Below are 12,813 nucleotides of genomic sequence, written 5' to 3' on the forward strand. Positions count from 1 at the left end.
AAGGTGCTTTCCTTAGGACTCAGCAAAGCATCCAGCCAGAGCTGTGTCCCTAAACCCAAAGGGGTAATTGCCTCCTTGCATGTGGGAATGGTTGGGGAACCCACTGCTACAACCTCAGCCAAACCTGCAGAAAAACCTTTCCTAAACTTCTCTGCTGGTGGCTCTGCTTGCAGGTTTCTTCCTACTTTTGCTCCTCTAGGCAATCCTTTGGTATAATAAACATCAATGATAATTTATTCTGAACATTACAACCTAGCTGGTAACATTATGGTAAAAAAGCTGTACCCATGGTTTAGATTTGTGAGTTCCCAGTACTTCCCTCCCACAGAGGTGCATGTTTGTGAAAACTGGCATCATCTGGCAGGAGCCAGGCCCCAAACACCCTCTGAGGGACAGCCCCTGTTGTGAATTTAACCAGATCTCAGGTCTTTGTAGCTGTGGGGTTTGAGTTCTGTGCTGAGAACAAGGTGGAGGGGTTGGTGGTGGGTAAGATACTGGGTACAGGAATGGGGAAAACCCTGTGCCCAGGAGCCAGGCCTTTGCCTAGGGGCCTGTGTGCTGCCAGGGGTCTGGCTGCGTGGGGAGGTCGTTCTAGAGCCGGGGGTCTGCAGGTACCCCGGCTGCAGGGGGGCCCTGTTGACAGCGTGTGGCCAGCGGTGCAGGGGGAGGCCGAGGCAACCCGAGGAGCCCATCAGTGCTGGGGCCTGGGCCTCCATGACAAGGGGGGACGGGGCACTCAGCAGGGCTGGGAGCCTTTGGAAAGCTGGGGCCCTGCTGTAAAAACCAGCCGGGTTCTCCTCGCTGCCCAGCCTCCATGTCGGGCGCGCATAAAGAACCGTGTCATGCTTCAGCGGGGAAGGCAGGGCCGGGAGAGACTGCAGCCGCTCTCTGCTCTCCTATTTTCATAGAAACCGATCTGTGTACCTAGAAAATAACAGGAAGGGAAAGCGCGGGGGGGGGGGGGGAGGAGGAGCGGGCGGGGGATAAGAAGATCCTGTTTTCGGTCGCTGCCCGAGGAGTAATTCGGAGGAGACGGCTCCATCTTCCCGGGGCCGCGGCGGCTGCGGCGGGGATGGAGCGGGCGGCGCGGGCGGCGTAGCCAGCTCGCACGGGGGGGCCGCGGGCAGCGCCGCGCCCGCCCGCCGCCGCGGGGTGAGGGCACCCCGGCCGCCCCCGCCCGGCCAGGCCCCCGCCGCCAGCCGGCTCCCTGGTACCGGGGGCTGCTGGGGTTGTGTCCAAGGCCTCCCCCTCCCCCGCGTACACACTCACACACACAGGCACACGCACACACTCACACTCACACACACACACACACACACACACCCCATCTCCTCCTGCCGCCGCCGCCGGAGAGATCGGGGATTGCCCGCGGCCCGGCCCCGCTCCCGGCTGCGCCCCGTGCACGGGCGCATCGCACCCCACGGGGGCTCGCCCGGCTGCCCCCGGGGCGGCGTGTGCGGGGCGGGGGGTGCGGGAGGGCGGGGGGACACACGGCGGCTCCCGCGGCGGCTCCCGATGGCTCGTCCGCGGCCCCGAGAATACAAGGCTGGAGACCTGGTGTTCGCCAAAATGAAGGGGTACCCGCACTGGCCGGCCCGGGTGAGTACCGCGGCGGGGGGCGCCCGGCCCCGGCCCCGCGCCGCCGCCCCCCTCACTCTCCTGCCAGGCGGGCAGCGGCCGGGCCGCGGCCAGCCTCCGCCGGAGGCCCCGGGCCCGTTCCCGCCGGCCGGGGGGCCGCGGTGCGCGCCCACCCCGCTATTATTGTGCATCTTTTCTTTGATCTGCGGATTTCTCCCCGGCCCCCCGGGAGGAGGAGGAGAAGGAGGAGGAAGAGGAGGGAGGGGGGCGAGCGCGGGCTGTACCTGGGTTGTTATCGCGGGGAGGAGGCTTGGGGAGCCGGCAGCCCTGCCCGCATGACAACGATGCTGTTTATTATACGCCCTCCCTCGCCCCGGCCCCCCCGAGGGGCAGCGGGGTCCCCACCTCCCCCCGCGGCCGGCGCTGGGGCAGGGCAGGGCGGCCGCCTCCCGCGGGCCCACCGCGGCCCGGGGCAGGGGACGAGGGTTTGGGCCCGGCCTGGGCGCCCGTGTGGGGACAGGGCAGGGCCTGGGGCAGGGCCAGAGCGGACATGTGGGGAAAGGGCCGAGGCTCCGGCGCGGGCTGCGGCTGTCCCCGCGGTGGCGGACAAGGGGAGCCGGGCATGGCTTGGTGCGGAGAGGTTGGGTGAGGTGAAGCGGGGCCTGTCTCGGAGCTGCGGCGGGGTCCGTGCGGGGTGCTGCATCCCTGCGGCTCGGCTGCCACACCGCTGCACGCAGGCTTTTGGGTGCTGGGCCTCCCCCTTCATTTCGTCTTTTACTGTGTTGACTTTCTTTAATAGTCCTTTGTCATTTTTTGTTTCACGCTGCCATGATATAACTGAGGTGGAAAGGCATCGTGGGCATTTGGCAGGCAGATAAGCACCCCATTGTATTTAAACATCCATTTGTAGTGCTGCTACAATAACGCAGAGCAGAGCTTTCTCCGGGGGGTCTGGTACACTTCCGCGGCCTGTCCCTTCCCTCCTTTTTGGTCACTGTTGTGTAAACTCGGTGTGTAACACGTGTTTGTGTGAACTTGTTGGCTGGCATCAACCAGCGACAGTCTGTACTTACCTGGCTCCTCCAGCCTTACTGGGACTGTTGGGTAAGGCTTCATGCCAACATGTTCTAGTCAAGGAAAGTTGCTGGTCTTTATAAAGAGCATGAAGATAATGAAGAGTTGTATGCAGCATGCAGGAAAACAGAGGGGCAGGGAGAAGAAGGACTGACATTTAGCATTACCCTTGCCAAGAGAGCTCTGGAAAAGGATGGGTGTGCGTGGTGGGAAGATGTCCTGAGTGTAACTCAGGAAGCAGAAGTGGTGTTGAACAGCAGACACTGAACAAGGAGGGAGGGCCACAGGCTTAAGTAAAGGATGGTGAAGAAAGAATAGTGAGAGGGTGCTAAATATCTAGAAGCATGTAAATAAGGTGGCGCATGCAATTATTTTGGCAGAGCAGGCTAAAATTAGCATGCAAAAGGCCGAACTTAATCAATGCTGGGTTGCAGTTTTGTTATTCTATCATTATACAGGGTGGTGGATATACTACCTAAAAAATGGCGATTTATGTCAGCAGAACAGCATGAGCCACTGAAAACTGACTTCTTTCCTACCTCTGTTATGGTTTAATTTACTGTGAAAATTTTAATGTGAACAGTTGCGACCATTACCACGTTGAAGCATGTTAATCCCTTTCCTTTTTGAGCCTTTGTAAAATTACAGTTTGTTTACCCAGAAGCAGAACAGGACCTTTTGTTTTAATGGCATTTTCTTTCTGTTAAAAAAATTGTTATATGCTGTACAGCTGGTCATAGCCTTTGACTGGGTGTCTAAATATGTGTGTGAATGGCACTAATACCCAACAGAATGCATCTTCACTAGGAAAAAGTAGGTGTGCTATTAACATAACTTACTTCCTTTCTGCAAGTAACAGGATGTAAAGTTAAGTAAAGACAAAGCAGTCTCTAGTTTTGACATGACTTAGCAAACAGGGGTAGAAACTGTAGAGAGCCCAGAGTCTCCCATCTGGTAGGAAGAGAGCAGTCAAGCCAGGGAAGCATTTGTACTGGGGTTTAGTTCATCTGAGTGTCAGGAGGCACAGAATGTACTCCTGTAACACATGATACAGTTACATACAACACGTTAGATCAAACTGATGTCTGCCTGAGCATAATGCATTGCTTGTGAAAAATAGAGTTGATACCATCTTTACTAGGACTTTTCCGCATCCTGGTTGACAAGTTTTGCCTGATGCATGCTTTCTTAAGAGAAGGCAAAACTTAGTGAGGACGCTAGTCTTTATTTTGTTTCCCAAAACTAGAAGACAAGCACGTTTTGAACTGAGAATGCAACTCCGATACCCTTATTAACTGAATGCCTTTTATTTAAGGGATTCACTTGTTTCCAGGTCTTTCAGTGTTTGCTGCCTACTTCTTTATTCATTATGCAATTAGCATGTTTGATCTTTAAATTCTCATGTAAAAACTTATTTCATGCTAATATACTAACTAATAATATGAGTAACAGTACCCTTTAATGACAGTGTTATTGTTCCTACCAAATGGTGGTTTGCAACTCTGAGACCTTTGGCATGAATTTCCTGCCTAGGGACAAACTTCTTAAACTGTGTTTAATAAACCTGGGAAGTGTTAAAGCAGGACAGGAAGACTGAAAGACTCTGCCTGCCCTTTAATGAAACACACAGCATACGTTTTTGTGTGCATGGGCAGTGTCATGCAGAACAAGTAACTCCATCCAGCTGTGGTAGTGCAGATCTGCACCTTGCTCAATTACTCTTGTCCCTCATTAGGTGTAATGCTTGCGGGCTCAGGCACCTCCATGTGGCACAACACTGCAGACTTATCCAGTGTATGCAGCAATCTCTAGTGCTAGACCATTAGCCTTCCACCCCTCTCTTTGGAGGTGTGTTGATCTGCAAGAACAAGACCAGCAAACCTTTCACCTCTGTGAGTAAAGAGAGAGAAACCATAACGAAGGTGGCTGGATAGTGCTGAAATACCCAGGGACCACTGAAAAACTTTGTCTAATGTGTTATAGTAGTCAAACTGCATTGGAACTTTCTTTGTGGATTGGTCTAGAATTAATCTGAAAGGAGCCACACTTAGCCAAATGGTAATGGCCAGTAAATCTTGTCTTTACATACTCTCTTAAAATAAAATGTGTGAATAAAACGAACTCTCTTCAAAGATGCTTTAGATACTTGGGGCCTGAATAATGTCACTTAGGTCCTACTACCTGTAAAGGCTGCTTTACATTTTGGTATTGTGTTTTGTTTTGGCAAAGCAAAATTTCTTTTGGCCTAAGTGGAGGACAGTGAATAGATTGAGGGTTTAAACCCCAATTATTGTATTGAAGCTTAATAATAACAGTAGATAAAATACTGGCAGCAATTTGGTCTAACACATTTTTATGTTAGCCTCTGATGTCAGTTGCCTTCAGATACTCATCAAAAATGCAGAATAAACACCAACTGGCCAGGTCATCAGTCACTGTAATCCAGCAGACAAGCAATTGTGCATCCGGGGTGCACAATTTTTGCATGCAGAAATAAAGGGAAGATGCTGCTGTGCTTCAGATATAGGAAATAAGGATGCAATTCGTTCTACATTTCAGGAGTGGGCTTTGCCTTTGAAGCGCAAGGTCCCCCTGTCTTAGTTTCATGTTCATAAAAGACAGTTAACAACACTTTTCCCTTTAAAAAGGTGTCGTGGAGACAAAATCACTAACATTTATGAGTTGCTTGGCTACTGCAATGATAGAAGCTGTATTAGCACACAGAGAAAAATCTCTTTCTTCAGATACCCTAGTTTATCTAGGATAGATGTCCTGGTTTGTTGAGAAATTGCCTCTTGAATAGTCACTCAGACAAGATAAAAGGGAAAAACTAGTGGTAGATTCAGAAAGATCAATAATGGTGTTTGTTTTATGAGTGACCCTGAAGAAACAATAAGCACATAGTTGCTGAAATTAGCTGGTGATTTAAAAATAGGAAGGAAGCTGTTAATGCAACTATAGAGTGCAGAGGAAAAAGTCTGGAATGACCTCAATAAAATAAGAGCGTACCCAAGTAAATGGCTGATGCCATTATTGAACAGAAATCTAGGATCATACAGCTGGGGAGACAAGAACTGTATTTGGGTAAACACAAATAGTTTGTGTAGGGATGGCAAAGTTGACTGGGGTCAATACAAAAGAGATCCAATCAGGTAAGGCAGTGTAAAACACATGGATGTTTAGAACTGTTTAGACCATTTTGTATTCATAGATCACAGCCTTTAAAGTGATGGTGTCACACTAACTATTATGAAGGTGTATTTATGGTCTTCTGAAAGTGAATTTCCTGTTTGTCCTGTCCAGTTCCTTTATTGCTACTCTGTATTAACACCTACTTGAACTCCAAATTTGCTAGTTAGCTGACAATCCTCATATGAATATCGCTGTTAAAAAACCCCTGCCAATAGTAATGACAAAATGGTATTTGGGGCACTTTAACGTATTACAGTTGCAAATGGGTATGAAATTCTCAGCATATTGCTTAGAATAATACATAGTAAATTCTGTCATTTTAATGGGAACTAGTGTGTGTGGTGAGCTGAGCATCATAAATGTGATGATTACATGATAGTTTTTATATCAGTATATTTTTTCAGTAGTCCAGCAAGGCATTAAAGTTAGGCATCTTAAAGTATGGACTAAAGTAATCCAAGAAAAGGGCTTAAAGGTAAGCTTATGCTTAAAGACTTTGTTAGACTAGAGCCTAAAAAGATAATAACTTTATAGTATAATGGTATAATACAATATTAGAGTCAGTTAAATTACGTTACCTCTACAGAGTGACAGAATTCCAGGAGACTTTCACTATCAGTAAATATGTATATACATATACATATATATTGGGGACCCCTACAGAAGCATTTTAGTTAATGAACCTCTCTCATCCAGTTCAGTGAAGTACAAATAGAGATAGTGGGTTGATTGCAGTGAAGCTCTCCGTGTAGTAGGACCAGGACCTATGTTCTGACATAGTTTGGTAAAATACAAGATACTTAACCAGGAACAACTTTGGTCACTTATAATTGCAAGTATTGGAAATATCAAACTCTCAAACACATCATAGAAGAAAGATTCTACATTTTAAGTGTTTTGATATCTAAAACAGACCATTTGTTTTCTTATTAGTATAAGGATAAGGGAAGGTAGGTTTTTCCCTGGCAGGGTTTATCTTTTTTGGCAAAGAATGACAGACAAAAATCAGATTAAATCCAGAAAACTTCAAAGGGTCCATCAGAAATACACAACAGATCTTTCTCTGTGTTTTTCTGCCAAAACTCAGTCTGCAGTCTTTTGAGCTTTTCTCCCTGGCCATTTGGGACCTGTCCAGTCCTTCACTATGTGCTTTTCTCCTTTTTCCCCTTTGGTTGCTCAGGTTTATGACCTCACTTTTGCCGTGTTACTAAATATGAGTCTCCTGTGACTTCTCCCTTACCAGCTCAGAGCTTCTTCCGTCTCTCTCCCTCTTTAATTATGTACCTCACTCATACATCACTCCTTGGAGATCTGCAAGCAATTTTTCATGGCAGGCCTCCGTTCCTTTCTGAGATGAGACAGGATTTCCTGATCACTGCAAAGGTCTGTCTTACCTGGGAACTAATGTTGAAGTCATGGATTCTTCAGGCAGCACTCCCATGACTTCTGCTGTGGTGCGTCTGAAAAGAGCACATTTAAGGCAGTAAATCCTTTATGAAATCATTTTTTTTTTGTTTCTAAACCTTCTGCACCAGGTTGACACATGTTGCTTTCACACATTTAAACTTTTAGTTGCAGATATCTGGTTCTGCAGATATTCTAGAGTACCTGTGAGTGCCTTTTCAGTGACTTCATCAGTTCATTGAGAACTGTTTCCTTTACTTAAAAAGAAATAACAAGTGAAGTGTGAACTTTCCTAGTGTTCAGAAGGTGGGGAACCTCAGCAGGTGTTGGTCTTTCTCTGTGCTCCTGCATTCTGCTTTAAGTGTGACTTAAAACCAGATTTCATCTGACTATTGTAGTTGAAGATGGAGTATTTTTTATACATAAAGTTGAACCATAGCTTACAGTGAAACCTTTCCAGTTGCTCTTGTTTGGCAAATGAATCATTTTGGGGCCAAGATGTTCTGTGTTTGTTGTTAGCATGGCAGGGTTATTTGGGAGAACTTCTTTAAAATTAAGTTCTTTGAATCTCTCTGGTTTTTGTTGGGTGTTTTTTTTTTCTTTAATAAATGTGAATAACTAGCCCCAAATGTGCAAGTCTGATCTTTTTGTGTAAATGACAATAGATGAATACATTTTCTCCTGCAGTTTCAGGATTTTAAGTCCAAATGAAGCTAACCCAGAATAAAGACAGTTGTCTCAGAAGTTTTGAGGCAATAAGTAATTAAAGTTTTTCATACCCATACTGTACAGACTTTTTGTTAGATATTCTTCCTTGTCAGTTTGAAGCTGCTGCATAATTTTCATCAACTAATCTCATGGAAGTCATTTGATACGTGTTTTGTCTGAAAGAAGGGTGCCTCTTTAGTGAAATCTGTAGCCTGTCAAGTCAATCTGTATGCTCCTGCTGCAAAAAGATATGAGAAATGTTAGTTTCCATTACGTTAATTGACAGATGTCTTCTTTTTATTATTTTGTAAGAACCTTTTAGCATCCCCAACTGGAATGAATTTTTTGTAAGCATAGACAGCAAAAGAAGGCTGAGTTTTCAGTCTTAACTCTTCATTTCCTGATTTCCCCATCATAATAATGCATAAATGACTCTTCCTGCATTTAGGGTAATAAAAATCTTGTAAGCAAGTGATTGCTGACAGTAAGTATATACAATTGTCATTTGAGGCTAGATGAAAGGATTTCCTGATAATGCAGGAAAAGTGATGACATTGAAGAGAGCTTGGACTTTTCAACTTTTTGAAATAGTGTTGCCTAAACAGTAAGGACCTTTCCAGTGTATGCTTGAGAGGCATCAGGGAGAATGAGTCTGCCTGAGGCCTCTCAGTAATACTGTAATTTGGTTGATAAATATAGCAACAAACACTGGAAAGTAGTCCGTGTGGAGCAGGCAGGAAGCGGTTGTGGAGCCAGCTTCTTGAAGGTGTTAGGGATTAGCTGAACATCAGTACTTCCCTGTAACTTCAGGTACCTTGGTAATTCTCAAGTCTTCTCCTGCATCATTTGTATCTCTCATCTCGACATACCATGGATATGGGTATGTATGTGTGAGTATACACACACCTATTCTGTGCGTAGGTATGCAATCTCCCATAGAGAAGATAGACGCTTAAAACATGGGTGTAGCACCTTGCCATAGTAGCACATCACTTGACTCTGGGCTCCCGCAGAGGCAGCATCAACAGAGAAAGGCCCAGTACTTTGGGTGAGGCACAGCAGGACCAACTAGAATGAACAGTTATTTGAAACATTCCAAGAAATATTTGGCAAACAAGCGAGTATCATGAGGTAAGGCTTCTAAAACTTAAAGAAGGAAAGAGATCCTTGCTTCCTCCCTTTGGGAAGGTCTCTGCGTTGCTGGCCTTGCACATCTGAGATTGTTTCATTCATTTGTGTAACAGCCAGTTCTAAACCTGATACCAAAACTGGAAATAAACTGCAGATTCATTTCCAGTTTCCTTTCTTCTGCTGAGACTATTAGACATGACAGTCTTGCTAATACCAACTTTTACCTGAAGGGTTTATGAGGCTTGGCTTTGGAGTTGGGTTTTTTTGTTTGTTTATGTATTTTTTTTTTTTGCTAGAAAACAAAAGGAAGGTACGAAATTTGAGTAAATGCTACAGCATCTTACCAAAACAATGAACTTCCCATGTTAATCTGTAGTTCCTGTCACCCTCTTCTGAAGCCCTCCGTCCTTCAAATGGTCTCAGGTCAACCCAAATATTATCCTTGGCATCATTGCCGCTCAAAAAAAGACACATAATGTTCTTGAATTTCAGAAAGATTTAATCTGTCTCCTGGCCTTTTGTAAAGCCCTGTGGAAATCTGAAAATGCCTTTAGAGTAAACATAACGGGAGATGACATAGTACTGTGCTCTGAGTAGCACAAAGCCCAGCATTAAAAGGGACAGGTGTCCATAGACCTTGGTCTCTGCCTTAGAAAAGTACACTTAAATGTCTTTCAGTTTTCCATTAGCAGACTGAAAGGATAATTAGCATACATCTGTAGCCCTGACAATGCAAACTGGAAACAACTGTTTATTTTGCCTTGCAGCAATGTGTAAAAAACCTAGAGAGGGGCTGTTTGCCAGCTATGGCTTGGCTGCTTGAATAGAAGACATCATGTAACAAAAGAGGAAAAACAGGGCAAGGAATATCATACACCAAAGAATTTCTTTAAGACCATCAGCTAACAAAGCCTCCTACATACAGCAGAGTAGAGACAGGGAGGAGGGAAAAAATTCCAGGCTGTAGGGACCTTACAGGTATCACTGTAGTGTCACTGTAGGAAACAGTGTGTCAGCCTTTAAAGTCAGTAACTTTGTACTCCTTGGGCTTGGAAATTACCTACCTGTGAAGCCACTTACCACAGAAACTAAAACCACGCTCCCGCAAAGGGAAGAAGAAACCAGGTATGGAAGAGCTGGAGAGACGCAATAATGCAAACCATTTCTGGGAATCAATCCCATATCAGACTGAATTACTAAGTGTACCAGATGAGTACATATTGAAACTTGATAATAACATGGGGAGCGACCTTACAGAGATGTGTAGCATCAGCCTGGAGATGCAATCCAGGTGCGAGAAGCAGGAGAGTACACATAGAGGAGCAAATGCTGTAGTTGTTAAGAACAATTCTAGAGTTGCTGCCCTTCCCTGGGTATGTTTGACATTTGTGTAGAAAGTCATTGGATACAAGCAGCTCTCTTTTGCTAGTTTTTCTTTGGCTCCACAAATCTTACATTTTACAGTGGCCTCCATGAAAGGGATGCTGCAAACCCCTTCTTTTAATTCCTGAAGGACAGGGTATCTTCCTCAGCTGGAATCTCCTCCTCATGAAGAAAACAAGGATCCAGGTCTCCATTCCTGGCTGTTACCCTAGTCCCTAGCCTATTCTTTGGTAACTAGGAGGCAGTTCCTCCAGCTCCTCCTCTTCATATCCTTTGGGAAAACTTTAGATGTAGGGTGCTTACGACTTACGTGTTCTATTGCACATCTCAGTATATTCCCATTGTAGCAGCTGTGGATGGGGAGAAAGGCACTGGTGGAGAGGTGTTTAGACTAGCATGTGCTGTGGGTTGGCCATCCTGACAAAGCACCTGAAGTTTATGCCAGAAAGCAGAGCACTGTGCCTCAAAAGGATATTTCTGTCCTTCCTCCTCTCAGCTGTTGCCTTTCTTTTTCCTACTGCTTGTGCTGAGACCACCCAAGCACTGTGGCTGAGGGGGCTCGAGAGCCCGCAGGCATGCAGGGGTGTGATTTGTACTCCATAGCAGAATTGAGGCCATCCGTCCATGGTCTTCCTTCCTTCCATGGGACATAATTTATTATTCATCACTGTATGTAAATCAATCCCTCCCTGTATGTAAATCAATTCCTCCAGCCCCATTCATTGCCTTTTGGTATGTGCATTAACATCAGTATCTCTGTATTTTGCTTTAGCTTCCTTCAAGCTGTTACCAGCCTCCACAGTGATGTCCTGCAGAGGTCCAAAATCATTTTCCTGGGTGCGGCCGCACCACGTGAGGGTTGTCTGCCAGCTCCCTGGCACGATGTGTGTTTGCAAATGGGGATTTCTGCATATTGCCTTGACCTTTGCAGCACATTGCTTGTTCAAATGTAACTTGTGGTCCACTATTGGCTTCCTGTAGTATTGCTGCTTCCAGCTTTCTCTCTCTTACATTGCAAATCCTTTTTCCCAGATGTGTTAGCTTTTTCCTTTTGCAAGCTAGATTTCAGTTTACTTGCAGATGATATTTGTCCCAGGCCCAGGACTCTGTGAGTCAGTTGTCATATGGGTTTTACCATCACTGGGTGTAGCGAAGTGACTGCGTGTTTATATGTACATACACATGAGCATAAGAGACTATCTTTGTCTTAACATTTGTGAAGATTTCCAGCTTGCTGTCCCAGATGCCTCTTCCAGAACATGGAAGAAGGTGTTAAGTGAGGCAGAGCCTGGCAAAGAACACACCTGAGGAAGGCATCTCATGCCAGGCACTGTAGTGTTATTATTTATAATCTTTTTCTTCAACTAATTGGTTGCTAGTTGGTGTTCAGCCCAGATGTCACTGTTTCCATCTCAGCCAATGTAAATTTGTACTTCTGTAAGGATTTCTTCAGACACTATTATCTGGAATCCAATTAGGCAGCGTTTATTCAGGATTAATCACATGTGGAAGTGTTTGCAGAATTGAGGTTCCTGTGTTCTTAGCAGTGTGCTATTACAACTGCATTTCATTATACTCCAGCAGGCACAGGCTTGGGCATTTTGTGTGTTCTAGGAGTAAGCCTGAGTAGATCCACTGCAGGGCTGGAGGCTCACTGTCCTGGTTGTTACGGAAGAGCGGTGGGAAGATGATACTTATCCCATTAATTTGCTCTCAAAGGACCGTATCCCAAAGGCAGCAAATGAGTTCAACTGCATAAAGGTTTCTTGATTTCAATAAAACTGCTTACATGTGTGCTGCCCTGCTTGTAGAAACATAAAGTAGGACCACAGCCTAAGGGAGAAGGCAGACGTTCATCTCAGAAAGGAAAAAATAAAAGATGACATTCCTTACTGCGGTGCCTCTCCAAATACCAGGGCTTTTGAAAGATATTAGAAGTACAGCAAACTCAACAGATAATTCTTTTCATATGGTGTCTGGATCAGGTGACTCGCATATGTTCACATTTTCAGGTACCTCTTTTACTGCTCCTTATCAGCAGTTCTTTTTCAAAATCTTCCTCGTGCGCAAACTTTATTTTTCTTTGTCACAGCCAGTATTTCTGTCACAGCTTTAGAAGAAGGTAGCATAAAATTATGAAGCCTTGTGGTTAGAATTGTATTCTGCCCAAAGATCACCAGTAATAAGCTTGTTCTATATCTGTTAGTACTTTGTTTTCTTTGCATTTACCTGAAGGACTCTGCTTTGGAGCTTTTCATTGTTGTTAAGGGTCAGTTTTCTGAGCAGGTTTTCAGAATTGGTACTTCTGGTAAAATGACAGGAATTCCTTGTTAAAGATGAAAA

At 45.4% G+C, this 12,813-nt stretch overlaps 1 protein-coding gene across 1 annotated transcript in view; it reads left to right on the forward strand.

The window, feature by feature from the left end:
• The first annotated feature begins 1,338 nt into the window (after positions 1-1,338).
• Positions 1,339-12,813, forward strand: part of HDGFL3 (HDGF like 3) — a 37,810-nt gene continuing 26,335 nt past the window's right edge. Inside the window, exon 1 of the mRNA XM_057431689.1 lies at positions 1,339-1,599. Coding sequence (XP_057287672.1) covers positions 1,516-1,599 — 84 coding nt within the window. The 5' untranslated portion in view covers positions 1,339-1,515. The remainder of the gene's footprint in view (positions 1,600-12,813) is intronic.

This window comes from Pezoporus wallicus, unplaced genomic scaffold (genome assembly GCF_028554395.1).
Source record: "Pezoporus wallicus isolate ANWC-B61680 ecotype Strahan unplaced genomic scaffold, APGP_CSIRO_Pwel_v1 contig_3952, whole genome shotgun sequence".
NCBI lineage: Eukaryota > Metazoa > Chordata > Aves > Psittaciformes > Psittacidae > Pezoporus > Pezoporus wallicus.